The sequence below is a fragment of the Malus sylvestris genome, chromosome 4, assembly GCF_916048215.2.
Source record: "Malus sylvestris chromosome 4, drMalSylv7.2, whole genome shotgun sequence".
NCBI lineage: Eukaryota > Viridiplantae > Streptophyta > Magnoliopsida > Rosales > Rosaceae > Malus > Malus sylvestris.
Window position 1 is genome coordinate 10,675,019 of NC_062263.1, and position 26,264 is coordinate 10,701,282.

Here is a 26,264-nt window from a genome sequence, read left to right on the forward strand (position 1 = left end):
ATGTAGTACCAATATTGGGCATAGTGACTAACCCGCAGGATTTTAACTCTGCCATCAACGAAGATAAATTTTAATAAATCGTCCCTCTATGTTTTTGAAGAATACTACTAATCAGATCTGAAATGATATTGTCAATATTATTCAAATCCAGCACAAAACTACAATTGGGAAATACTTAAGAATTAATAACATCATATGTTAGAAAGATCCTATGAATACAAAGGATATAATGTTAAGAATAAAAAATAAACTAGCGGGAAAGCCAATACCCTCTCTAAAGCTGGTAGAGTAAATCTTAAGCAGAAATATTTGAGGCGGGAATGCTTTATGGAGGCAGAGGTTAGACAAAATCAATCTGCAGCCCGAAAAGGAATTCTGAATGCAAGATCCATTATTGAAGGGATGAGATGGATCGTGGGAAATAGGAGGAACATTTTGTTCTGGACTCATAATTGGGTTTTTCGAACGCGGCGGCTGGCTTCATCATCAGGAATGAACACGGTGACCCGGTGATTGCTGGCGCCAGATCCTTAGGCGGAATGCCATTTGGATTGCTAGGAGTAGAGGCCGTCGGAAGATCGTCGTGGTGGAGGGTGATTCTGCCTCCCCACCTCATCTATCTCATCAATGAACACAATACCCGGCGCTTTCAACTTGGCCTTCTCGAACAAGTCCAGCACTCTCGACGCCCTCACTTCCCACAAACAACTCCACCAACTCTGAATCCGCGCACGAGAAAAACATTGTCTTAGCCTCGCCGGCCACGGCACGAGTCAGAAGACAATTTTAATTTTTTTTTCAAGTTTTCAACTATATAAAAAAAAGATAAAATTGTTTTTTTTATTATTTAATTTTTTTAATCCACGTGACGGAAGAACCACATTAATTGACGACACTTATTTTCAAGGACTACATTGATTAATTTTTAATTTCAGAGACCATCTTAATAGAATAAGTCAATTTCATGGACCATTTGTTGTTAAAACCCTATATAAATGATAATCCATGAACATAAACAAATAAAGGTATGTGCGGAAATCACTTACAATATCATAAAAAATTACCTAATCAAAAACACACATTATATACATGCGTATATGAATATACATATATATAGTACTTCGCTTTTTCTCCCTCAACAATTTTAGGGACTACCTCTACATTCAAGGGGTAAGTTGTCGAGCCATGAATCATCCAAAAGTGGGGCAGAAGAATCCAACTCAGTAGGCCATTGAGAACTTACATCTACTTCATCAAACGCAATGGGTTTGCATTTCTCATCTCTGTGGTGATAAATAGACTGCAACCAAAGGTTGCAGTGTACGAAAACCAGATCATTGAAAATTTCCAGCTCTCGTCGGTTGCGTTTCTTGCTGTGCATGCTCTCGAAGGTGGTCCAGTTCCAACAGCACCAATGGGAGCTACATGGTTGGCTCAGTATCCGTATCGCACATCTCTGGATTGTGGGAATTTCATAGCCATAACCTGCCCACCAATCTCCTGTAAATGTATGACGAAATGTTAGATACATACCCCACGTTTTTGAACAATTATAGACCAAAATAACAAAGAAGAGCTACTGTCCTAAGACAGATGATTGGAGAAGAAAAGGACCATTAATCAGTCTTAAAGCTCGTTTGGGACTGTTATGGGAAACACTAGTGCTTATAAATGCTTTTACAAGAAGTCCTTTTCTTAGAAACAAGTTGAATTTTTGAAAAGCACTTGGAAAGTGCTTCTCTATAAAGAGATTCTATAAAACAAAAGAATTTTTTTAGTCTTTATACCAAACGTAATCAAAAGCACTTTTTTCTGTTAGATAGCTTAACGCCATTCTAGAAGCATCACGAACTAGCCCTTAAAGGGGAACTGAGAAAGTAAATGTTCAGCACTCAAAATTGGTCTGTCAGACCTGTTTCACTTAACACAGAAATAAAAACAAACAACAAAAAACGAAATAGTAATCAAGTAGGCCATAAGTAGTCAAATTGCATTATGTTGGCAACCATAATTATATAACCAGAACATGCTTCAAATTTTTTTGTTTTATTAGTACTTTGATAATAATTGCAAGTTTACAGACCTGGGGAATTCAGTGTCCTTCCCATGATTGCAAAATCCGTCCCAAAAGCACCTAGTGCATTAACATACATAGGATGTTCTTTTGTTACTTCCATTCTATCGTCATGTGTGGTAGCCATCCTCAACATAGTTTCTTGAAATCCATTTCTCATCCTTAAATCAATCTTAAAGTTTGGATTGTAGAATACCGAAGGGTTAAGGGAGGCTGCCGCTGCATGCAAGGACGAGTGAAGCTGCATATTCCATCTCTGATCAATTATATCCCAGATCAGCATATATTTCTCTTCGATACCCTTATAATGGGTCCTTATTGCAACTTTTGCCCTCTCTATTCCTTCATACATGTACCCCATAGCTGGCATATCCCCGTCAACAACCCTAAGGATTTTAAGTAGCTGTTCAGAAATACTCACAGCTTCTCGTGCATGCTTCCAAAATCTCTCTAAATACAACAACGACTTAATAGCTTGAGCCTCGGGGTGTCTACTATATACTGAAGACAAGGAAAACATGTGCTTTAGATTGTCCTCCTGAATCACAATGGACCTCAAGGTGAGGAAATTAGTCACGAATCTAGTAATTTTTGGCCTTAGCAATTCCATTCCACCAGTGAATTTTCTCATCGTACTCAAAGTCCATGGATGACTGTATATGAACCTAGCGATGGTCTTTGCCTCTTCCAGAACTGTAGCCACCCACTCCTGTTTACCGATATCCTCCAGCATCTTATTAATACAATAAGACGCACAAGGAGACCAAAACAATGAGTTGTACTTGGCCATAAGAAGTCTTCCTGCGTAAACATAACTGGCAGTAGTATTCGTTATAACTTGCACAACATTCTCAACACCAACCTCCAAGACAACAGACTCAATTAGCTCAAACAAGTAAGTAGCATCGTCTTCATGACCCGATACATCAACTGACTTCAGAAACAGAGTTCCCTTCGGATATGTAACCGAGAATATTACAAGTGATTTGTTCCTACCATCAGACCAGCTATCACATAATATAGTGCACCCTGTTTCTTTCCATTCATCTCTGTATTTCTTGCAGCAATCATGTATATCACCTTTGACTTTTTCCAGAAGAGAAGATCGTAGGCTTTCGTAGCTTGGGGCTTTGTAGTCCACCCCACACTCTGCTACAGCATCCACCATTTCCTGATAATATATGGATTTAGCAGCACTAAAAGGGACAGAATTGTGGAAGAAAAAAACAGCAATTTTTTTATCAGCAACATCCTTCTTTTGCTTTTGAGCATCACCCACTTCTAGGTGTGCCGCTGGTGAAGGGCAGGGAAACAACAAAGACGGGGATGTGCTTCCGTTCTGTCCGCTAGTCCCATCATTAGGATGGAAGCCACCACTAGCAGAGGAGCTATTCTGTTGACCATTGGCTGCAAGTGCCTTATCAACCCTTGGTTTCTTGGGAGTTTTCTGTTTCTTGGGAGTGCTTATTATGCTTAAAATGTTATCTCGCACATCAGTCGGAACTTCTGTGCAGGGGACTATATCTTTGTTTTTAATTTGAGCTAAGTGAAACTTCATCCTGTATACGCCTCCACTGAACTCCCGTTGACAATAATTACACCTAACCTTCTGCTTTGTTGCATCAACCAGGACACAGTGTTCCCAACATGCATCTCTTCCACGAACCATTATCTTTGACAACAAAAATCCAATAACTATTATTTCCATTGAAATGAATACATATGTTACAATACATTGCAGTAATTGTCCTATAAAGGCAATAATTTGATGCAAGAGAAGAAGAAAACAATTAGTTTGAACTGTCTTCCAGAATGACATTCTATATTCAAACACCTACTTGCCGTTACCTAGATCTCCCGACAATTGTTTATCAATCATTGTTACATGGTAAAAGGAAAGCACCTAAGCATGCTAAATCGCTAATTCAATCCAAGTATCCATTTATACCTAAGGTTTCACTAACTTTACAACCTCATTCCTCGTTTCCATTATCTAAGTTTGAACTGAAACACCACTAATAGCAAATGCATCTTCGCAACTTTTTGTTTGTTTGTTCATTTATTTTCTGTATAAGCAACTAAAACAAGAAATTCACATGGAAGAAGTCCCACCTCTGTACCATATCCATACAAACGAAGTCAAGTAATAGAGTACAATGCCAGTTAAATATGCGCAATTTGTTACACATTCTTTTGTCACAATGATCAACTTGGGAACTCTAATATCTCACTCAGTTACAATCCATCCCAATAAAACAAACTCTGCATTTCAATGAAGTACTTACCCTGAATCTTTAGGCATCAAATTCTTCAATTTTATGCCGCAGAATTCTACACATTATAGGCAACACATATCCTCTCTTCTTTTTTTTTTTTTTAGTACAAAGATAAATTTTACACTAAGGGGAGATAGAGTTCGGCTAAGCCACACAATGAGCAACCTAATTTGATATCAAATTCGTTATCCACGAGATTCGATTCCAAAACCTCTCACTTAAAGAGGAATACCACCAAACCATAGTACTGAGTGGCAACATACATCCTCTTTTAGTTTTTCTAACTTATTCAAATTCTATAGCACAAGCTTACATTCAAATATTAAGGGTACAAGTCAGCAATACAGTTAGAAATACAGTTAGAGTTGTTAGGCTTGCTACTATAAAAACAAAGTGTGTAATCTTTTCTGGTGGCACTGTTGGAATCAGGTCGTTACATTTCTTTGTTTCTTGAATTCTGCACATACGGTGTTTGTGTTTTTGGGTCAATGAAATTTTATGCAGTGTTGGTGTGAATTCTATATGATCTGTTTGGGGTTCATGTCTCAGATTAAACAATGGCAGCAATATTTGCAACAGAGAGAAAATTGCATGATACGGGGTCAGCTGTCAAAACAAGCAGGTATGCGACCGCTGGAGCAGCATGGCTAAATGGTGTTTTTGGTAAGGGGGCAAAGGCAGGACAGGTTGCAGGTACAAAAACCAGAGGAAAGTTCCATATGGCTATCTCAAACTTGCAAGATTGCAGATGGTTCAACTCTGTGTTCTGTTTTCTGGTTTCATAGCAGTGATCGCAGATGTTCTTCCAATCTCAAACTGGGTTTCCCCGGTTGAGATTGAGGGGGAGTATTAAGGGTACAAGTCAGCAATATGGTTAGAATTATAGTTAGCAAGTTTGTTAGTATTTGGTTAGAGTTGTTAGGCTTACTAGTAAAAAAACAAAGTGTGTAATCTTCATTCTCTCAGTTAATACAAATCATATTTCTCTCTCTAAACTCTCTCTTTCTAAGATCTCTGTGTTCATCCTTCTGTTCATCGTTTCTTCTTGATTTTCTCCTCAATTCCCAAACATGTCAATGTAGTTAACATCAAATTGGGTTCATGTCTTTTGTTTATTACAAGCGATATTCTACACTAATATATATTAGGGAGGTTTTGAACAAGGGACGCAGTACATTGAACAGAAGACCCTAACCGCCAGGGGTCTGGGCCGCAGTGGATTCATGTCTTTTTCTTTCAGCTATATCTTCCTCTATACGTTAATTTTCCCAGTAACTCACAAAATCATTCGTTCCAACCGACCAATATGTTAATCCAAAACAGCAACCTAACTTGTAAATAAGTATTCAAAAGTTCAGTAACTAAATAAACATTTATTTATTTTTATTGAGCTTAAGCAACTAAGTTATATTAGTTCATCTTGTTAATCGGAATTTAGACTTAGAGAGAGAGAGAAGAGAGAGAGGAGAGAGAGGGCACCTGGTTGTATAATATGGTCTGAAAGCGAGAACACCGGAGCGGTCGGAACCTGCAAACTGGGATCGGCGATTTTGGAGGGAAGGATGCAGGAAGAGTGCCGAGGAAATGAAAAACCACGGCGATAAATCAGTGGTCTTCGCTTGGCCCTTGACCGAGGAAAAGGCATAGAACTAACACCGTTGCACATGATTTGCTCGTGTCCTTTATTTTCTCACAGTTGTACTCTGAAGTTTGAACTGTGAAAACATTTCTACCTTTCTATTTCTTTGCTATTTTTTTCTTTCTTTTTTTCTTTCTTTTTTTTTTTCAATTCTTTTGAAGATGTATTTCTTGGTTTTTCCTCCGAACTTGTATAGAGCTGTCAACTTCCATCTTGAACTTTAATTTTAAACGATTACCCTCCTGAACTTTTATAAGTAGCCAATTTTCCCTCTGAACTTTAACTTTAGCCGGTTAGCCCTCTTAAAATTTTATAAATAACAATTTCCACCCTAGCATTTTCCATTGATTTTAAAAATTTTCATCAATCGAATTTTCCATTCTTTTTGTCCCCATATAGTTGTCATATATTGTCCGTGTGATCAAAATAGATGAAAAATTGGATGAAAGTTTTTAAAATCTACCGTGAAGGGGGAAACTGGCTATTTATGAAAGTTCATGGGGTAATTAGTTGATGTTAAAGTTCAATGGGGAAATTGGCTAATTATAAAAGAGTGGAAGAAATCGCGAGAGGGCACTAAGGTTGAGTAGGCAACCAACACCAAATGGGTTTTTAGAATGATGATTGAGTGGCTCTGAATAAGGAAGAGTGGATTTCATCCTCCTCGGATAAAATTGGACAGCATACGTCCTATAAACGGCTGAATCAGTAGATGTTACCATACACAATTGATGAGCAATCCATGCTCAGTATCAAGATCCAGTATACCTTTCACACGATCTTAACGCGGGGAAGAATGCTTGATTTGAATACAAAAACTTGTAAATTTGTGATAGACATGTCTAAAATCGTGGACATTTCACTTGTTCTCGTGAATTAGCAGCAGTTTCGGCATATGTAAAGTTGAAGAATCAACAGAAATGTGATGACAGTATAAGAACATGGCACTAATTAGTGTCTGGTTTATTTTGTACTACCAAAATCTTGGAAATCGGCTTGCAATCGAGTATATGACCTGAAAATCTCTATACTTAATTACTTCTCTGCTGAACCCACTTGCTGCCTAATTCTGCGAGCGCAATTTTCAAAACTTGTAACAACACCGGCACATTTCAGAGGGTTGTCGGCATGCTCCTTGTAGCAAGACAAGCAAGCATCTTTTTCATTTGAGCAGGGCATAGGCTTCTGGAATGGAAGCTTGAACTCCTTATCACGAAGTTCCTTGGCTTTTTGTGTCACTTCCTGCAGCATGTTCTCCTCCTGCTTCTGCAACTGCTCCACAACCCTCTCGCTCTCTTGCAGAACAGATCTGATGGCATCAAGCTCCTCATAGGGTGACTGTGAAGGAGGCGTTACAGGCACGAATAGAGGAGACTGAAAAGGCCATCCTTTAGCACCTGGCCCCTTGAGTGTTTCAGAGTCATCAGAACCCTGCTTCTGAGTTATCTTCGCTTGGGGCTGTGGACGCTCTCGTGTTGCCTTTTTAGTTCTTCTAGGTTTCCTCTTTGACTTCTCAGCATCCTCAACAAGCTTATTAACCAGATTGGAGCTAATCTGAATACTAAAATTATCCATGGTGGGACAGTTCCCTGATAGGATTCCTGGAAGGCTGGAAATATTTATGCAATTGTGCCCAATTAGAACCTAAATAAAATGACTATCGAAAGAGAGCCAATAACTGTGAAACATTGCTGCAACAAACTCTAGAATTTGAGAGATGAAGATGAGTTCTGTCAGAAATTGAAAAGGAAAACAACAATTTAAATTAAGAACTAGCAGAAATGTACATATTCTGGCCTTGGGCCCACATTCATGTGTGAAGATAGCAAGAGATTTTGACCAATAGGGTCGGATAAGGATATTAGAATCCAACACAACTCCCGCATACTTGAAATTTCAAATGTGAAACACTAACCCTCGGATAAGGATATTAAAATCGAACACAACTCCTGCATACTTGAAATTTCAAATGTGAAACACTAACCCTATATTTTTTTTCAAATCTTATATATATCTGGGTTGGTCAGCCAGCTGAGTGATTTCATTGGTCGAAAACTTTAAATTGTTTGAAAGATACACAAATCGTACATTTGATAGCTATGTAATTCCCTTCACCTCACGAACGCTAAGGACAATGGCAGTAGGATACGAGTAATTGAGGACCCTCAGCCCCATGCTTGGATGAAATTCAACAGCCAGTTGTGCACACACATTATTATAAAACACCAGAGAAAAAATGACAAACTTATTAAAGTTCAAATGTAACTATACCATTGCGATTCAAGGTATCTCTAAACCTGCACAAATTATGCTGCACGCATAACAAATATTGAAATGTAAAATCCAAGATCAAATTCAAGAGAATAAAGCCAATTCAACAAAGTAAAACAAGAAATCAGTTGCCGAATTTTAATGGTTATATCTTCATTGGCCAGACAGATGTATTATGACATGATACGTACAATGGACTTCCGTGGATTTTGAAGAAATCCCATCTCCCAAATCTCTAAGCAATCCTAAGTCGTGGCGTCTTAGTTCATACACTTTCCAGCAGACAAGGTTTACTTCAACTGTTTATTGCCGATATAGAGATTACGTACTCCAATGTCCTCCTAAAGTTTGAAAAGACTCTTTTATAAAGATATCTTATTTACATATAGAAGATATTCAACCTCAAGTTCTGATAACATTAGACTCATTTGGGGGGTTTAATCAACAAAAAGTTACAAATGAAAAAGAAACCTATCACCACAATAACATATCTTATCCACGGCATGTAATGACATCAACTTAAGTTTATATATAAGTGCAAGTGAGACAACAAAAGACAAAATACACACAACTCAAACAGAACAAACTATTTGACATCTTGTTAACTTTTTTCCTCCTTTTCAAATTTCCAAGCGTAATATTACAAACAAAAAGAGTATAGCTTGAGCAAATATATCTATGACAAACGGAATAATTATACTTGAAGAGTACTAACATGCAAGTATGGAAGACTAAAATACAATAGAGAACAAATCTTGACAGTTAAAACTTTCTATCCCAATCTTTTTGGGCACTTATTAATCCATAATGTGTAACCAATAGGTTTCAAACTCCCTAAACTGTAACTGGTTTCAAACTCAGGAAGCAAAACACGGGTAAAGATAAGGTGGACCATATCACTTTTGTTCAACTGAATTCAAGTCGCATTAATATGGGTAAGCCAGTCCCTGCATTTCCCGAATAAGAAAAATAGTGGTCTACATTCACCTGTTTCCTATGAGAATTATGATTTGTATAACCACAAACATCAATATGGCCACCCAGTAATGCTTAATACTAGTCGAGAAGTGAAATCAGAGACCACAATTTCCGTAAGCCTCAAGGGCCCTAAAAGCAACTATATTTCAACCCCGAAAATTTTACAAACAATTGCAGCGCAAACAACAGACAGCCTAGTATATACGTATCGACCCAAAATCTCCACAGCATCAAATTCATGTCAAAAATTGCCACAACATTACACACATTAGACGAAAAGCAATTAAAAACTAAACCCACAGAAATTTCAACAGACCAAAAAGGAGCAAAAAAACCCAACTGATTCGTCAGATACTTCTTTGAGGCATTTAATCAAACAGCTTGCAGGCCAAATATGCAAAACCCTAAACGAACGATCCCAGAACAAACTGTGAAGCGACAAAAAACCCTAAATCGACGAAAGATTGATCCACGAAAGGAAGAAAGAAGAAGAAGGCGAACCTGGCTGTGCCTCTGGAGGAAGACAATACGACGAAGGGCGCTCTATAGGCGCTTTGGGCCGCACTTTCTTCTGCTCGATACGGGCATCGGTGAAACAACAGACCTCGCGGAGAGTAAGAGAGTGGGCGGAATTGTAACTACGCGTCAAGTTTTGGGGAGGAACTGTAAATTCCTGTTAATTTTGAGCGGGCAGAATAGAGTACAGGGCCTGGATTTGGAGGCTGGCCCAATTTGACTGAAGTAATTTTGGGTTGGGCTGGATCAAATAACAAGCCCGGATTAATTCATGGGTACGCCTATTTACTTCAATTTTTTGTTTCAAAACTGTTATTGGCAAATCCAAAAGCATTATTATTTACTTCAAATTAATGAAATCGCAAGTGAACATTTGCATGCGAAGGAATGCTGATGAAATTTTGGTAGTACTTGTTTGATAACCAGTAAGTTAGGCTTTTTTTTTTTTTTTTTTTTTTTTTTTTTGGTGATTGAGATATGAAGAATGTATATTGGAGAAATGAGGGATGAAGAAGGATGATGGGATACAAGGGAAGAATAAGGAGGAATCAATCAAAACAAAATCTTGAAAGTGAAAACATCTTAAAATAAATTTTGGTTTTTAGTTTTCATGTGTGTACTTGTACATATTTTCAGCAACTTTCCTATTGTCCATCATCCACTCTTCTTCATCACTAACACATAAGTGAAAAAAAATAAAAAATAAAACAAAAAGGCATCATACGTGTCGAATATGTGTAGAAACCAAGCACTCCTTATAAGCACATATAAGATTCCTTGATTTCTCGATGTGAGATTCACCACTCTCAATGCGTCTCATCACGCTTGAGGTCATTTAAGCATAACACTTACTTGATGATGTGGTAGCACATGGGTCGTTGGGCTCAACACGTTAGTTAACCTACTTTGATGCTATAAAGGAAGTTGAGGTTCCACCACAGCATGAGTAGTATCCTAACTCATTATAAGTACGTGTAACGTCCCATAATGTTGGATTTACACTACTTACAATCAAATAGGTAAACTGAAACAATGCATGTACCCGCCTACTTATTTTGATTTAGGCCTAGGCTGAGCTACCTTGATAGAGAGATTTGGTGATACGGATTTTCTATGGTTCCCTGAAGTATGCCATATTCTAGGAATTTTAACCGCTAGATCTTTATTTAAAAATAAATAATAAATTAAGGATCAACAGTTAAAAAGTCTGCAGTATCTAGTATCCCTAGCATCATAGATTTACTATTTTTCTTACTTGAAATGATTTAGATTGAATCATAACAAAATCATATAGATAATTAGTAAGATTATTTAGTCAAAGGTCAATATAATCTTTACTAATTAGCCATGTATCATTGCCAATTTTTGTCTTTTTTTTTTTTTAACATAATCAATGAAATATGGGGGACCATGATATTCTAGGCCGGAGTAAGATGGATCAGAATACAATACCTCAGAAGTCTAGTCATGAACTCAACAACTCCAGTTAGATTGAGTTGATCAAACAAGCCAGTGATGCCACCACATCCAGCTAAGCTCCAAAAAAGTAGGCAACTTGATTTGATTGGGGATCATACTAGTTTCCAATATTCTTGGAGATTCTTATAATTTAGGGATTGGCATCTGCCGCCAGTAATCATACTCTAAAGGAACACAATATCTAATCTTAAATATCCTCTTGGATTCTCCTAGTTTAATACGGATTCCATATCCTAAAAGGCCTCTATCTCGACTAATATAAATACACTCATCTAAGGTTCATCTATGGTAATGCAATTAATTATCACATACTCTATTCTCTTGCCTACTATTTGAGTCTTATATTGCTTACTAACTTGACTGTCGGAGATCCTTTGGCCAGTACCTCACATGTACCCAAGTTTTATCTTTGTTGTTTGTTCTTTTACAAGTAGTCGGATTTGTGTAACTCCTCTGTCTGCGGTGGAATGTGATTTTGATTCCAAGAATTGGTACTTTAGATAGTTCAATGAATGCTAGTACCTCATATTTCCCCGTCCTAATCACTCTACCACATCATGTCTAGTTCAAATAGTTTATATAGTTTAGTGAATGCATGTACCAATTCCTATTGAGGAAGCAATCAAGATCCGTACACTTTTGTCACACTAGGAGACAACGAGGCCTTGACAATGAAGTTACCCCTATCATGCACTAGATTTGGGAAGCTTGATGAGGATCAATGCCTCTGTCAACAAACTTTGTGAGATCTCGATGGCTTTTTAGGTAGAGAATTGATCAAAACTTGTCAACAAACTTTTCGTGGAAGCTCTAGAAGATGTTGTTTTCATATTTGAGGACTTGAATACCACAATTCCAGAAGAACAACCAACTGTGACAACACTCATGTTGACCCTAACGAAAATTGCTGACCCCAAACCTATGAGAAACGACATGGCCGGACTTCCAAAACTTCTCGTAAAAAGCCTAGACATGATTTGGAATAGTATGATAACCAAAGGTCGGTGAAGAAACGAACACTAAATGTCAACTGCATCTACGAAAAGCAAAAACATCTGACAATACCAGAAATGAGAGAAAAACCGCATTCAAAAAACCGAGGATGCTAGCTTCCATCAACAAACTTTTTCCGATTGAGTCCAACATCTTGATGTTCTTCGATCAAGATTTGGAAGATGTGCATTCAGATCTCAAACGCAATGGTCAATCGAGTGCTAATAGATAACAGATCTAGAGTTAGCTTCGTCATTAAAGAAACAACTGGGAAGATAAAAAGAGTAAGACTACTTTACATACCTTTAATAGCGCTTCGGCTCGATCTCTCAGAATTGTGAAACTGGCGATTCAGGCGTAACGCTACAGCAACCTGGTAGTTTTTCATCTTATGCACCAATGAATCATCAGCATGCAGAAGAACTCAATAAGGCTAAGGAAACAAAGTATACCTTATAGTAACAATAGATTACTTATCTAAATGATTCGAAGCAAAGCCTTTGTCTCGGTACTAGTGCAGTGGTCAAATCTTTTGTTCGGAAAAATTTCAACTACTGATTCAACATTTCACACACCATTCTCCAACAATGATTTGCAAAGTCACAGACTGGTACAAAGAACTCAAAATCCTCCATCTTAGTTCCACTACACGATACTCTTGGAGTAATGGCCAAGTGGAAGCTTCAGACAAAACGATCATCCAATGCTTGGAGAAAAGACTTGAGCAAAAGAAGGGTAAGTAGACAGAGGAATTATCTTGAGTTCTATGGACATATCACATTACCGAGTGGGAATCAACTGGAGAAACTCCATTTTCCATGCCTTACGGAACTAAAGCCATCATCTTGGTCTAGGTCATAACAATGCCAAACTTGTATACTAAAGAACAGACTAAATTGGAAAATGCTGGAATCCTTAAATCCAAACTACTTTGTGGAAAAGCGCAAGGAATGTGCCTAAGTCCAACTTGTCGCCTATCAAGAACAGATCGAGTCATAGTATAATAAAGGGGTTGAACTTTTCTTTTTATAGAAAAAGGAATTAAATTAAAGAGAAAAGCCCATAGGGTAACCAGTGTACAATCAAACAGAAAAGCCTGGGAGGCTTCCATAGGAAAAGACTTATCCCAAATATGAAAATTAGCCGAAACCCAACTTTATCAGCCAGAAAATTCGTTTCCCTAAAGACATGATTCCAGCTAATCTCCAAGAACGATTTAGCCAGCCAACGAATATCTTCAAGAATGGTCTTTAGTCTCCAAGAAGGGTTATGGTTATCCTTAATAGCCTCAATCACCAATTTTGAATCACCTTTCACCATGATACAAGACACACCTTTGGCCTTAGCCAACCAAAGGCCATCTCGCAGAGTAAGGCATTCCGCAACAGAAATCGTGTTTTTGCTAGTAAATCTAGCCGTTGCAGCAATAGGATCCCCCGCCTCATTCCTAATCACAAAACCAAAAGCTTCACCTTGGTCCATCACAGAGCCATCAAAGTTGAGCTTAACAAAACCTTCATTAGGAGGCCGTCATCGAATATTAGAACAATAGGGAGATGTGTTACCATTTTGACTTACATGGCTTAAATTATTAGCTTCAAGAAACTCTTTTCTAAGATTAACTGCCGCCTTAACAATCCAAGAATGGTTTGGCACTTTATTTTGAAATATCACTTGGTTTCGTTTCTTCCAGATTTGCCAACAAATGAGTAAAGCTTTACTAAGATCACACATACCTACATCAATCTTAGCCTCAAGATCATTATGCCAACCAATAAAATGGAGATTTTGATTTAACCTTATAGAGTTAGGAATAACTTGACCATTCCAGATTAATCTTGCAAAGTTACAGTTCAAGAATAAATGGGCTCTATTCTCTTCCTCATCATTGCACATAGGGAAAGAGGAAGGAATATTGTTGACAAACCTGGATAATTTATCTCTTGTATGCAATCTTCCTAAAATAAGAAACCAACTAAACATCTTAACTTTATGAGGGATCTTAAGCTTCCATATTTCTAAAGAAGCCCACTAACATTATTATTATTAAAATTTCCATTTTGGATCCACGCTGCCGACTTAAATGAAAACTTACCATTTGCATTAGGGCCCCAACAAAACACATCATCTTGAGGCATCATAGGGAGAGGAATGTTGCATATCTTAATGATGTGAAATATTCTAACACTCAAATTAAAACCCTATGATTGTAGTATATGAAAGTAGGGATCGTTTTAGGCGGGGGATTAGAAGGGCTGCTAATCTACACAAATTAAACTCTAAAACACTAAACTAAACTCAAAAACACAAAACTAGACTCTTATGACTCAAAACAGAACAAACTGACTTAAAACAACACAATATTAGCAATTAGACTCAAAACAAACTCTAGGGAGTTATTTGGATGAATTTAAGACTAGTAAGATTCAAAACACTAAATTGGACAGATTTGAACACGTTTCTAACTAATCTAACACACTTAATTGAAGGCAGAATTGTTTTGGACGAAATTAACTAAACTGAACAAATTGCAAAACAAAGTAAATTAGGGACGAAATTAGGTGATTTGAATGGTGAAAAACTAGCTAGAGGGAATGAAACATATGCATACAAATTGATTTCCAGTATTGTTTCTTTAAACCATGAATGACAATGTCCCAAATTAATTGTGAATGCACTAACTAACTTTCAGATTTTCCTAAGTTCATTGAATTGGATGGATAGTGCATCGCAACCAAATTATTCTTCTCAAGTTCCCTATATGAACAACATGATAAAGATAATATCAAAGATCATTAAGTTCTATGAAAATCATAAGCATTGACAAGACATTCGTAACTATGAACTGCATGATACTCCTGCCAAGAATTTATTTAACACGATTGTGACTAGCAATCTCCACTACTTATAAATAAGTTCATAACGATTAGGTGAAATTTCCTTATATTCTAGCATCAAATCCCTACATGCAAACTAAGTATACATCCTTAATAAACACACAAGAATAAGTTCTCAATAACGCAGATAAGTAAATCACATTCATGTTTTACGAAACAATAACTGGAGGTAATCAAGTCATATAAAACATATGTCCATGACTTCGAATTCACCTCAAACTAAAAACAAATTAGTTCCTCATGTTCATAATAATTGAAAAGCAAAGTAAAATAAACATGGAAATGAAACGAGGGAAGAAAGAACTCTGAAAGTCTCTAATGGTTGCAGGTGGCTTGCGGCACAACCCTCATTTTCTCCAATGGAAGCCACGACAAAGTCTTCTCTCCTCCAAGGATGCGGCAAAAGGTGTGGATTTCTTATTTTAGGCTCTTATGTGTGTGGTTTGTGGTGTACAAAAATATAAGGGGTGGTGATGAATTATGCGGCATAAATATATATTCATAGAGCTAGGGTTTACGGCACCAATTCCTTGGAGAACAAGGTTAGGGCACAGCCAATCCAAGAGGGAAAAGAATTAGGGTTTTTGACAGATTTTAGGGCTTCTAGAAGAAGAGGGATGCAACACTCTTTTAGGGATTCTTTGGCAGGTTCCCAAGCTTCTAGAAGAGGGAAGATGCGCCACCTTTCTAGGGGTTCTACGGCATATGTGTAGGCCTTCTAGAAATCAGGTATTTAGGTCCCCTTGCAGCTGGATTTAAGGTAAAAATAGGATAAGGTTAGTTTGGATAAGGTTGGTTAAGATAAAGTTCCTTCTTGTTTGCACTCCTTAACTTTAGCTGATTCCTTAACTTCCAAGTCTTGAATTAATTTCTCCATCTCTTGAACATATTCCTAGCCTCATTTGATCTTCAAAAACGTCCATTCCTTATGCTCTACATGCATTCAATCCATTCCAGCCCAAAATTGCTCTAAAATGCTCCAAAATGCACTTTCTTGCCAACTTTGCCAATTGGACCTACAAACATACGAAGATAATTTAAAACACTCTAATAAGCAGAAAATAACCAAGTAAATGCAAAGAAACAAGCTAATTAAGTTGCATAAATATGCTCTTATCACTTAACCACAATGTCATTATCAAGTAACTGGCTCAACCGACTCCTATCTCATTGACCATTAGTGATGAAATAACTAACTTTCAAGTTTGAATCAACATTAACCAAGTTATTAGGCATAATCAAGTTGGATAGAGGGAAAGGAAAAACCCAATTATGGGTACAGAAGCAGATGCTCTCACCATTTCCCACAATCCACCGCATCCTCAATTAATGATATTCCTAGACTTAAGAATACATTTCCAGGCACACGAGTGGTGTTGTCCGACTTTAGCTTTAAGGAACTCCTCTCTTTTTAGATATTTATTCTTTACAAGTTGAACCCACCAATTTTGATTATCCGTTAAAATTTTCTATCCAAGCTCAGCTAGACAAGCATTATTGAAATGGCTACATTTCTTAATGCCCGAACCTCCACTATCTTTAGGGCTGCACACTTTATTCGGGGCCACAGGGACAAGCTTACTATCTTTTCCCCACAGGAACGTCCTACTTTCTCTATCTAAAGTTTCAGAAACTTTCTCAGGACATTTAAAACAAGACATAGTATGATTGGGAACACCTAGCAGGTTAGCCTTGATAAGAGTTAGTCTTCCAGCTTTAGATAGAGTATTTGTTTTCCAGCCAACTAACTTATTCTTTATTTTGAAAATAAGCTCTTTGGAATTAACTTGGTCCTTCCAGAAAATAATATTATGGATACCCAAATACCTGTTAATCGTGGTTTTATGTTGAATAGCAAGAATATTAACAATGTCATTCCTAATGTTGTTAGGGGTGTTGTTAGAAAAATAAAGAGAAGACTTAGGAATGTTTAGCTTTTGGCCAGAAGTTTGGGCAAAATTATAAATAACTCTAGCTATATTCCTAGTCGCAATGCCAGTAGCATGAGAAAAAAAAAAATCAAACAACCATCTGTAAACATCAAATTAGAAATTCTATAACAAATAGGCTATTAGAATTAGGGTTATTCATAATCTCTTCCTACACTTTATTTAAATCCCACAACAGACTTTTCTTTCTCTCGAATAAATTTCCAAATACCTCTTTATTCCAGTTTTGATTAGAAATCTAAAAGTCTCTAAACAACCTCACACCCACTGCCAGTAAAAGTCTGATCCTAAGCCTTCCCAACAACACTTTTAAACCCTGGATGAGAGAGCCACATGGCCTCAAATTTAAAGGTGATAACTAGACCTGTAAACGAGTCGGGTTTATCTGGTTTGGGTTGGGTTCAATCCAACTCGTTAAGTTAACGGGTTACCCGAATCCGACCCGTTAAGCTAACGGGTCACCCGTTTCTCCCGTTACAATTATTATTATTATTATTATTATTATTATTATTATTTTGCATAAAGTTTATTTTTTGTTGTTAAGATTTTACTAAAATTACTAAAACATCATCAACTAACAGGTTGACCCAAAGTGACCCGTTATTTAACGGGTTGTTAACGGGTTCACCCGTTAGAGACCCGACCCGTTAAGCATCCACCCAAATACTAATATTAACGGGTTGGGTCCAAAATGCCAGGTCTAGTGATAACCCCCAGAGTGTTACCATTTCTGAGATTATTGGTATTAAGAAGAATGAGACTATGGTCAGACCCAAAGATAGGGTAGTTATGAAGATTAGCATCTGAAAATGTATTAATCCAATTCATATTAGCAATGGCTTTGTCCAGTCTTTCAAAGATAATAGTATTATCCTTATGACCATTACACCAAGTAAACGGCACCCCAGTAGCAGAGATTGAAATTAAATTTCCCTCATTAAGAAAATTATTAAAGTTTACCATATGCTCACTGACATTCTTATCACCCCTAACTTTTCTTCCAAGTAAACAATGTTATTAGAGTTGCCTATCAGCAACCAGGGAGGAAGAAGATTATTACTAAGAAATAAACATATAATTTCGTTCCAAAGTTGGGGTTGGAGACTTTTCTGGGGGTATGCATAGACACAAGTAAATAAGAATTGCTTAGTGAAGCATTTTTCAGTGACTTCACAGTGAATAAATCTAGAATTATGGGCAAGAACATTAATATTAATATTGAAAATGTTCCAACATAAACAAAGACCACTAGCCTTACCATCTCTTCTGGCAAAAAACATATTACTGAACCGTTTAGACAATTTAGCACTCAGACCTCTATCCAGGTCAGACTTCGATTCTTCTAAACAAAAAACATCTAAAATATTTAAACTACAGAGGAAATTAAACTGGCTGGCAAAATGGGGCCTGCCCCAACCCTACAATTCCAATGCATCAACTTCATCAATCAACTTCATCCAGGTTATAGCTCAGACCCTCTTCATCTTTAGCTTCACTTCTTATCCTCTTCCCATTTCCCCCCATCTGAACTTGCTCAAGCACACCATCTTCTATTTTCATGAAAACATCATCTTCGCCTTCAAGATTGGTAACCTCCTTCACACTTTTTCCCTTGCTTCTACTACCATTACCCAACTCATCAACAACACTCTTGCCACAAACGGTACCAGACTTAGACCCTCCATCAGCCACCAAGCACCACTTATACACCAAGTCAGCCTTCGAGACCTAAGTTCTATTGCCCCTAACAACATTATCATAACTTTTCCCATCCCTACGAGATGAGCTTTTACCCACTGCTGTTTCTACCTCTCCTTATAGGAACCTCAAACCATCCATCATTTTCCTCACACTGCTCTTAAATATTTTCCCCTCGAGACATACCATCACCCTCTGAATGACCAAACTTGTCCACCAAGGTAGGTTGAGGAAACAACAGCATAACCCCCTCCTGAAGGTCATTCTTAGTTTCATCACTGACTGGGAAGTTCTCTAGGCAAATCATTAGCTCATCCCTAAAAATCCTATCTACTACCAAGCATCTATCATTATCAAAATCCGCAGGACATGAGTGCCTTTTAGAGGGCATCCGTCCACAATAAAAACATATTTCAAAGAACTTCTCATAACTTAACAGAAGCAGACATTCCTCATCATCATTCACCACAATTAATCTCTTAAGAGGCAATCGAATGTCCACCTATAACAAAACATGGACAAATAAGCCATTCAAACCAAATAGGGTAATCTCACCAGCCCTAATAAAGCTTCTAACAGGTTGAGTAATAACCTCCAAAATTTCCGCATCCTTATATTGGATTGGCACCCTTGGAATTCTTACCCTAACTCTCAGGTTGGATATAAAATCAATATCATGAAAATGTATACTCCACATTTCCAAATGAAATATTTGCCCTCTCACATACCAGTGCCTATGGTCCAGCACAAATTCCAATTCTTCCTCATCCTTAAACTCAATAGCATACCACCAGTGCCCAAAGTGGTCAAGATTAAAAAGGTTTTTAACTTTATCCCCTCAAGTTAGACCAAGCTTCCACTTAATAGTCCTCACATCCAGCTGCTTACCCACGAGTTTACCCATCAGGACTCTACTCTCCATGTACTCCATATTGAGGTTAAAGAAGAGGCTAGTAAAGACCCGAGTAACCCCATTCTCCAAAGTGAAGGTTCCACGAGCCCCTTCCACCACGACATGAGGTTGACCAGGCAACAGGTTGGCAAACTTATTTGCCCAAGACGGGATCCTAGGGCTAGTAGGAATGCGAGCATGCCTAGAGGAGGAGGCTTTAAATTGAGAGACAACTGTCATGGCTAAACTGAGGACACTCAAGCAGGGAGGATTAAAGGTTTGGGTGGTCATTGCAGCTAACTCCCACCATCTATAAATACTACCCTGGAGCATGCATCGGATACTCACCACGAGAAGATCAATAGATGCACCTAAGCACTCAACCTCAATAAATATTAAAATACTAATCGGCCTAAAACAAACTCTACAATAGGCTTGCTGAGCCTCGGGCCGCCTAAAATTAACCCAAGCACACACGAAAACACTAATAATTACCCTTTCGAAATCATAAAAATAACAACCCTTTAGTTTCCATCTAGCATCATAATTAACATTCTTGCAATACAACCAATCGAAAGGAGTACTTACCATGCACACCCAAATTGGAGATCTTGTCTTAAGGGAAGTTTAAGAACACCAAGGTACTTGAAGAAGGCAAGCTAGGGGCTAACTGGGAAGGTCTATACAAAGTCATTAAAGTATGAGGCAAAGGAATATACACCTTGCACACATGGATGAAACTTTGATCACCAAAAGATATCAAACTTTGACAACATTACTAAGAACTTCCAACGCCATCCGTCTACGCTTAGATTTGGAGAAACAACTCAAAAGCTTGTGCAACGACCCGAAATTTCTAATTCGGAAGCTAATTACTAAGATAGGCCGCAGATTTCTTTTCTTAGCTAAATTTCAAGAAAAGATTAAACTCAGTTATTTTATTATGGCTGCATCTAACCTTCTCGTTAGATTGCCTACGTACCCTACTAAGGGATCAAGACATTCGTAGTTCACATTACGCTTCTAGAACAACATACTAGAATTTCATTTCGATCCAACGGTTGGATCTCCACCAATCACAACATTCAAGTGGCGATCAACGTTTTAATTTACTAATTTGAAAATCCAATTCAGGAAGATCCATACGTCGGATTCCCAATCCGTAAATTCATAAGGTCTTCAAATATTATGTACAATAATGTCTCAAAGTTTGGTGACGATCTAACATTGGATTGTTGATTCCTAAATTAATCAAGCACTGCATCAAAATGAAATTTAGGTTCATCCGATCAACCTACATCATACGATTTTCAAATTTAGACCCAATACATGTGATTTGGCTTAAAATAACATTTACGACCCTCTGGCCATACACCGCCACTGGCGGCAGTCGGCCGTCCCAACTCGTCTGAAAATTTCAACTATTTTTAAAAATTCTCAAAAATGATAGAAATGAAGATCTCAGTGTGTAGAGAAAACTTTATACATGTGGCCATGTCCAATTTGGCTGGCCAAACCTCTAATTTGTCTCGAAAACCCGCTAGAACCCTAGAAATTTGGGGGCCTCGATCCACCACCTTTGGTGCTTCGCCGCCCCATCCAAGACTTGGGACTTGTTCCTGGGTTCATAAGGAGTCGACCCATGGTGGTGGTCGATGATGATGGCTGTACGAACGGTGGATCGTCACTGTGACACCTACGAACTTCGTTTCAAGGCCAAATTCACTCAAATTTAAGGTGGAACTTGAAGAAAGGAGGCCGTCGAGTTGTTTTTAGGTGGTGGCAATGGTCGTTTCGCAGGGAAAACGCTGGAATCAGCATTAGAGTGTTTCAAATACAGGTCGAGTCGATGGAAGAGGACCGGGTCATGAGGGATCCGGTGTTCCTCCCCCTTCTCTCATTTTTCCTCCCTCTTCCTTTTTTGATTGGACAGTGCCCCATTTCTCTCTCCCATAGCCCTCCATGTGGCACCTCAAAATTATCTGGAGAAATCCAGATTATGGCCAAATGACCATTTCACCCCTAACTTTGCTCGTTTATAACTTCTTCTGTATAACTCCGTTTTACGAACAGTTTGCACCTACGCATTTGTGAGATTGAGCTCTATCCAAATATGTCAAGAAACATGACAAAATATACGAGGATCAAATACGTCCTTGAAAAATTACATTTAGTCCCCTAGTGCATTTTCGTCATTTCCACTTATCGAAAAAAAAAATTCAACACAATCATATGTTTTAAATTTTTCAGGGTATTACAGCTTGCCTAAGCCAAGACACCTTCTTCAAAGATGAACCCCAATGTAAACACCCATTGTATCATCTTTTCTTAGAGCTACACCAGCAATTTGATTCTCTTTCTTAGAGATATGTAAGCAGTTCGATATGGATTTAACCACACTCCATAAAACCTTCATTCTTTAATAATAAGAATTTAGTTTGATTATCACATGAATTTTGTTTGTTTGTTTGTTTCTTCTTTTTTTCTTTTCTTTTTTGCGGTACAGAGAATCCCCCAATATCCCAAATATCACACAACTTTGAAACTCTGCCAAATTGCAAGTTAAACAAAAATCTAAGTGGTAGTGGTAAAAAAGACTCTTATGATAAAGCCCATTCCCATGGTATTATGTTTAGCAGCTTGGGAGACTCAACTCATATTGAGCGCAGTTACGTTAGGAAAATTACGAACATTGGGACATGGCCACGTTGTCCAGAAGCTTATAATACACCATATGGCTTCTAGAAAGTTTATGCAACCTAAGGGTTGTGGGTTACACATTGGCTTTGCCCATTCGAGGAAATAATTGAAAAGGGCGAACCAAACTCAATCGAGTGGTGGCTCTAAACTCCGACCTCGAAGTACGATTACTTCTATCTAAGACTAGCTTACTAAGTCAAGTGCGTTATGTCATGAACTTGTGCCTAAAGTAGGTCAGATTAAGGTATGTAAACTTGGAAATCCACCGAAAGAAATTGTATTCCAATGGAGCTCTAATTCGCAGAAGTAACTTAGCAATATCAGTTAAGTGCAATCCAATAAAAAAACTCTCAGGTGTGATACATATAGGGTCTGACAAAAGAATTCAGAAGGTATTTTTTATCTTACATGCAAGCGACCGAATCCCTAATGAACATTTTGTTTAAGGTTCACTAGAGACAAATACGCATTCAGTTTAAGAGGAAGTCCCTTCTAGGTTACAAGTTATGATTATTAAAATCCTCATACTAGAGTAGGGCAAGGTGAACGAATAATGGATTCAAGATCATGCTCAAAATATCTCGCAACACTTAGATTAATCTTTTGCAAGTGTAAGCTAATGTTATTTTGCTAGCAAGGCAATCGAAACATGCCAGACTGACATTAAGATCCATAGGCCATTCCAGACAAAAAACTATCACTTTATCATCCGCAATCCTATCAATGCACCAAAGCAAGTTTTAGAGCAAGAAATTTTCCATAGCACTTGGACCTAATGTTAGTGTAAGGTGGTGTTCGAATTATTGCAGCGGGAAACTTTATAAACAATAAGTGTAGGGTATAGCATTTTTTATGCAATGTTATCAAGGGGTTCTAAAGGGCACCTAAGGCTGCAAACATATATGTGTTTAATTCCGTTACTTATTAACTCCGAGTTTAGCTAACTCCAAAAATTAATTGAATTAAATTATATTCCACTTCAAGGAAGCAAAGGATGAAAAGTTCTAATTATTTTTACTCTAACAAGATTAATGACTTGAGTAAAACTAATTATATTCCACTTCAAGGAAGCAAAGGATGAAAAGTTCTAATTATTTTGACTCTAACAAGATTAATGACTTGAGTAAAACTCCTTAGTAAATATGTGCAAAAAAAATATTCATTGCATATAAAAATACATTCCAAGTCCCATGAATAGGGCAAAAAGACAATTTTTACAAAGACAAAACTTGGCCCTTAGTGAAAATTGTTCAAACACGTAAAGGAATACACTTAGCAAATATATGCAGGAAATACACTTAGCGATAGTTATGCCACGTTATTACTTGACGGAAAAATTAAAGGAATTATTAAAGTGTCAGACAAATCAAAGTTTAGGTATGAAATAAGCTTTCAAAGTCCCATAAATAGGGTAAAAGGATACTATTTTTGGGAAGACAAGCCCTGGTCCCTAGCGAAAATTCAACACCTAAGGAAATACGCTTAACAAGAATATGCAAGATACACTTTTAACAAAAGTTTTACCATGTCATCACTTAATGAAGAAAAACTTGACAAAAAGATTAACGAAAGTATTAAATTGTAAAAAAAAAGTCAAAGTTTAGGGATGAAATAAACATCCAAATTCCCATGAATAGGGCAAAAGAGCACAATTTTTAGGAAGACAAGCCCTAGCCCTTAGCGAAAATTGTTCAATACCTAAGGGAAATACACTTAGTAAACATATGCAGGAAATACACTTAGCGAAAGTTATGTCATGTCATCACTTAATGAGAGGTTAATAAAAGTATTAAAGTATCAGAAAAATCAAAGTCAGGTATGAAATAAACATTCAAAGCCCATGAATAAGGCAAAAGATGAAAAAGAGTATAATTTTTTGGGAAGACAAGACCTCACCCTCAGTGAAAATTGTTTGACACTTAGGAATACACCTAGCAAACATATACAGAAAATACACTTAGCGAAAGTTATGTCACACCATATTTGCCAAAGTTATGTCACATCATTACTTAATGGAGAACTTGACGGAAAGACTAATGGAAGAGTTAAAGTATCAGAAAAATCAAAATTTAGATATGAAACTGAGACAAAAAAAACCTAAGGATAACAAAGTGTGAACTTTACGATACTTGAGGGTAATAAAGTGAGAATTACCCTATTATCAATATCATAACATTTTATTGGTTTTATAAAAAATTACCCTAATTAGTAATACCACCTTTTTGGTATATTATAAATTAACAATTCAAGGTTAAAATTCGAGAAAAAAAATCCAACTATAGAAGAAAAAGAAACAGCTATGATTTATAGTGTTTGTATGGAACTTAAATTAGTTTAGGCTTGTTGAATATTCAAAATGGGTATTTAGAGTGTTTTTTAATCAATTGTGTAAGCATGAAAGGCTAATTACGATTAACTTAAAATTATTATTTTCAACTAAACCCATTTTTGTTCATGTCTAATACTTTTTTTTTTAAATTTTTTTTATTTTATATATAAGCGATATTGAAAAAGAGGAGAATATGTTAGGGCTTGTTGGTAATTTACTTGAATCTAACTTTTTAAACTCAAAAACACTTTTTAAGTTTTTAAGTGTTGAAAACTTGTTTGGTATTTGACAAAAAAAACTTGTTTGGTAGGACTCATTAAAAATTGGACTCAAAACTAATTTAAAAATTAGCCTTTTTCTTAAAAACAAGAGTTTTTAAATTTAAAGCACCATCTTTCTCTTTTCCCTTTCCTCTCACACCTAATTCCTTATCTTCTAACTCTATTATTTCTCTCTCCTCTCCAATCTTCCCTCTCCTTACCCTCCCCAATTTCCCTTTGCTTTTTCTCCTTCTCTTTCTTTGTATCTCTCTCCTCTGATCGTCTCTCCTCTTTCTTTCTGCTCTCTCCTCTCCTCTGATGCTCTCTCATCTTTCCCTCTGTTGAATTTAGAAGTTCTTGGTGTAGGATGATATTTTATTTCTTGAAAAATAATTGTGAATTTCATACCAAACAAGTTTTTGAATTATAAAGAAAATTGTTCTCAAGAAATGTTCTTAAAAATTGTTTTGTGAAATGATAAAAATTTTGTAATATGATAGCAAACTGGCCCTTAAGATATCAGATGTAAGAGTCAATGCTTTTTGGTTATAATTTTCATCACACAATCATTGTGTATAGGATTTGCCATTGAAGTCAAACTACGTATTCTCACATTTTGATCATCCAATTGCTTTGAACTTTAGGTGGTCTTATGTACACATCAAAGGAGCTCACTTATGACTTTATCCTCCTACATATAAGCTAATTTTATAGGCCACACGAGTTACCTCGTTTTTCAAAGTCACCAAAAATATTCAAGCATCACGTAGGGGGCACTTGAAAACATGGTCCATTTTTCAATTTAACAACACCACAAGTGATTGAGCTTTCCACTAAACAATCATTCCTTGTTGAGGCCGGCCACCATGACCATGAGCACTCGATCGATCGATGAGGATTGATGAGATTCTTAGGTGTTGGGTCTCTCTCGCCTCGCTTGTATTTCCCTTTTGTTTTTACACTTTGATGTGTATTTAAATTATTTAATTATTTGTTGTGGCATCATGGGTGCGAACTATTTTCATCACATTCACATTGGTATATATATTCTCAATTCTGGACTTGTTTGGATGTGCTTTTAAAATGACTGAAAGCGCTTTTATAGAAAATGTTTTTGGGTTCCAAAAGCACTTTAAGTACTTTTTATAAGAAGCACCAGTTATGTGCTTCTTCTAGGAAGCACTTTAGGTGCTTTTTCAGGATTTACTACTATTTTTACTAAAGATTGCTTTCAAAAATATTTTCATCAAAAGCGCTTTCAGTCATTTTAAAAACACATCCAAACAAGCCCTCTGTTAATTAGAGATGATCTC

At 37.0% G+C, this 26,264-nt stretch overlaps 2 protein-coding genes across 2 annotated transcripts; both read right to left on the minus strand.

The window, feature by feature from the left end:
* Window positions 1-972: 972 nt before the first annotated feature.
* Window positions 973-6,052, minus strand: LOC126619371 (uncharacterized). The gene is made up of 3 exons (XM_050287727.1): window positions 5,830-6,052; window positions 2,084-3,746; window positions 973-1,500 (listed from the first exon to the last, which is right to left on the minus strand). The coding sequence occupies exons 2-3, from the start codon at window positions 3,741-3,743 to the stop codon at window positions 1,145-1,147; spliced, it is 2,016 nt and encodes a 671-aa protein (XP_050143684.1). The 5' UTR covers window positions 3,744-3,746; window positions 5,830-6,052; the 3' UTR covers window positions 973-1,144.
* A 741-nt stretch (window positions 6,053-6,793) lies between these two features.
* Window positions 6,794-9,891, minus strand: LOC126619372 (uncharacterized). The gene is made up of 2 exons (XM_050287728.1): window positions 9,740-9,891; window positions 6,794-7,598 (listed from the first exon to the last, which is right to left on the minus strand). The coding sequence occupies exon 2, from the start codon at window positions 7,562-7,564 to the stop codon at window positions 7,025-7,027; it is 540 nt and encodes a 179-aa protein (XP_050143685.1). The 5' UTR covers window positions 7,565-7,598; window positions 9,740-9,891; the 3' UTR covers window positions 6,794-7,024.
* Window positions 9,892-26,264: the final 16,373 nt, after the last annotated feature.

Excerpts from the sequence above, each read along its gene's own strand:
- LOC126619371 (XM_050287727.1), bottom strand. The coding sequence starts at position 3,743 with ATGGTTCGTGGAAGAGATGCATGTTGGGAACACTGTGTCCTGGTTGAT. Across the intron at positions 1,501-2,083 it reads AAGGACACTGAATTCCCCAG|GAGATTGGTGGGCAGGTTAT; the intron begins GTCTGTAAACTT and ends ATACATTTACAG.
- LOC126619372 (XM_050287728.1), bottom strand. The coding sequence starts at position 7,564 with ATGGATAATTTTAGTATTCAGATTAGCTCCAATCTGGTTAATAAGCTT.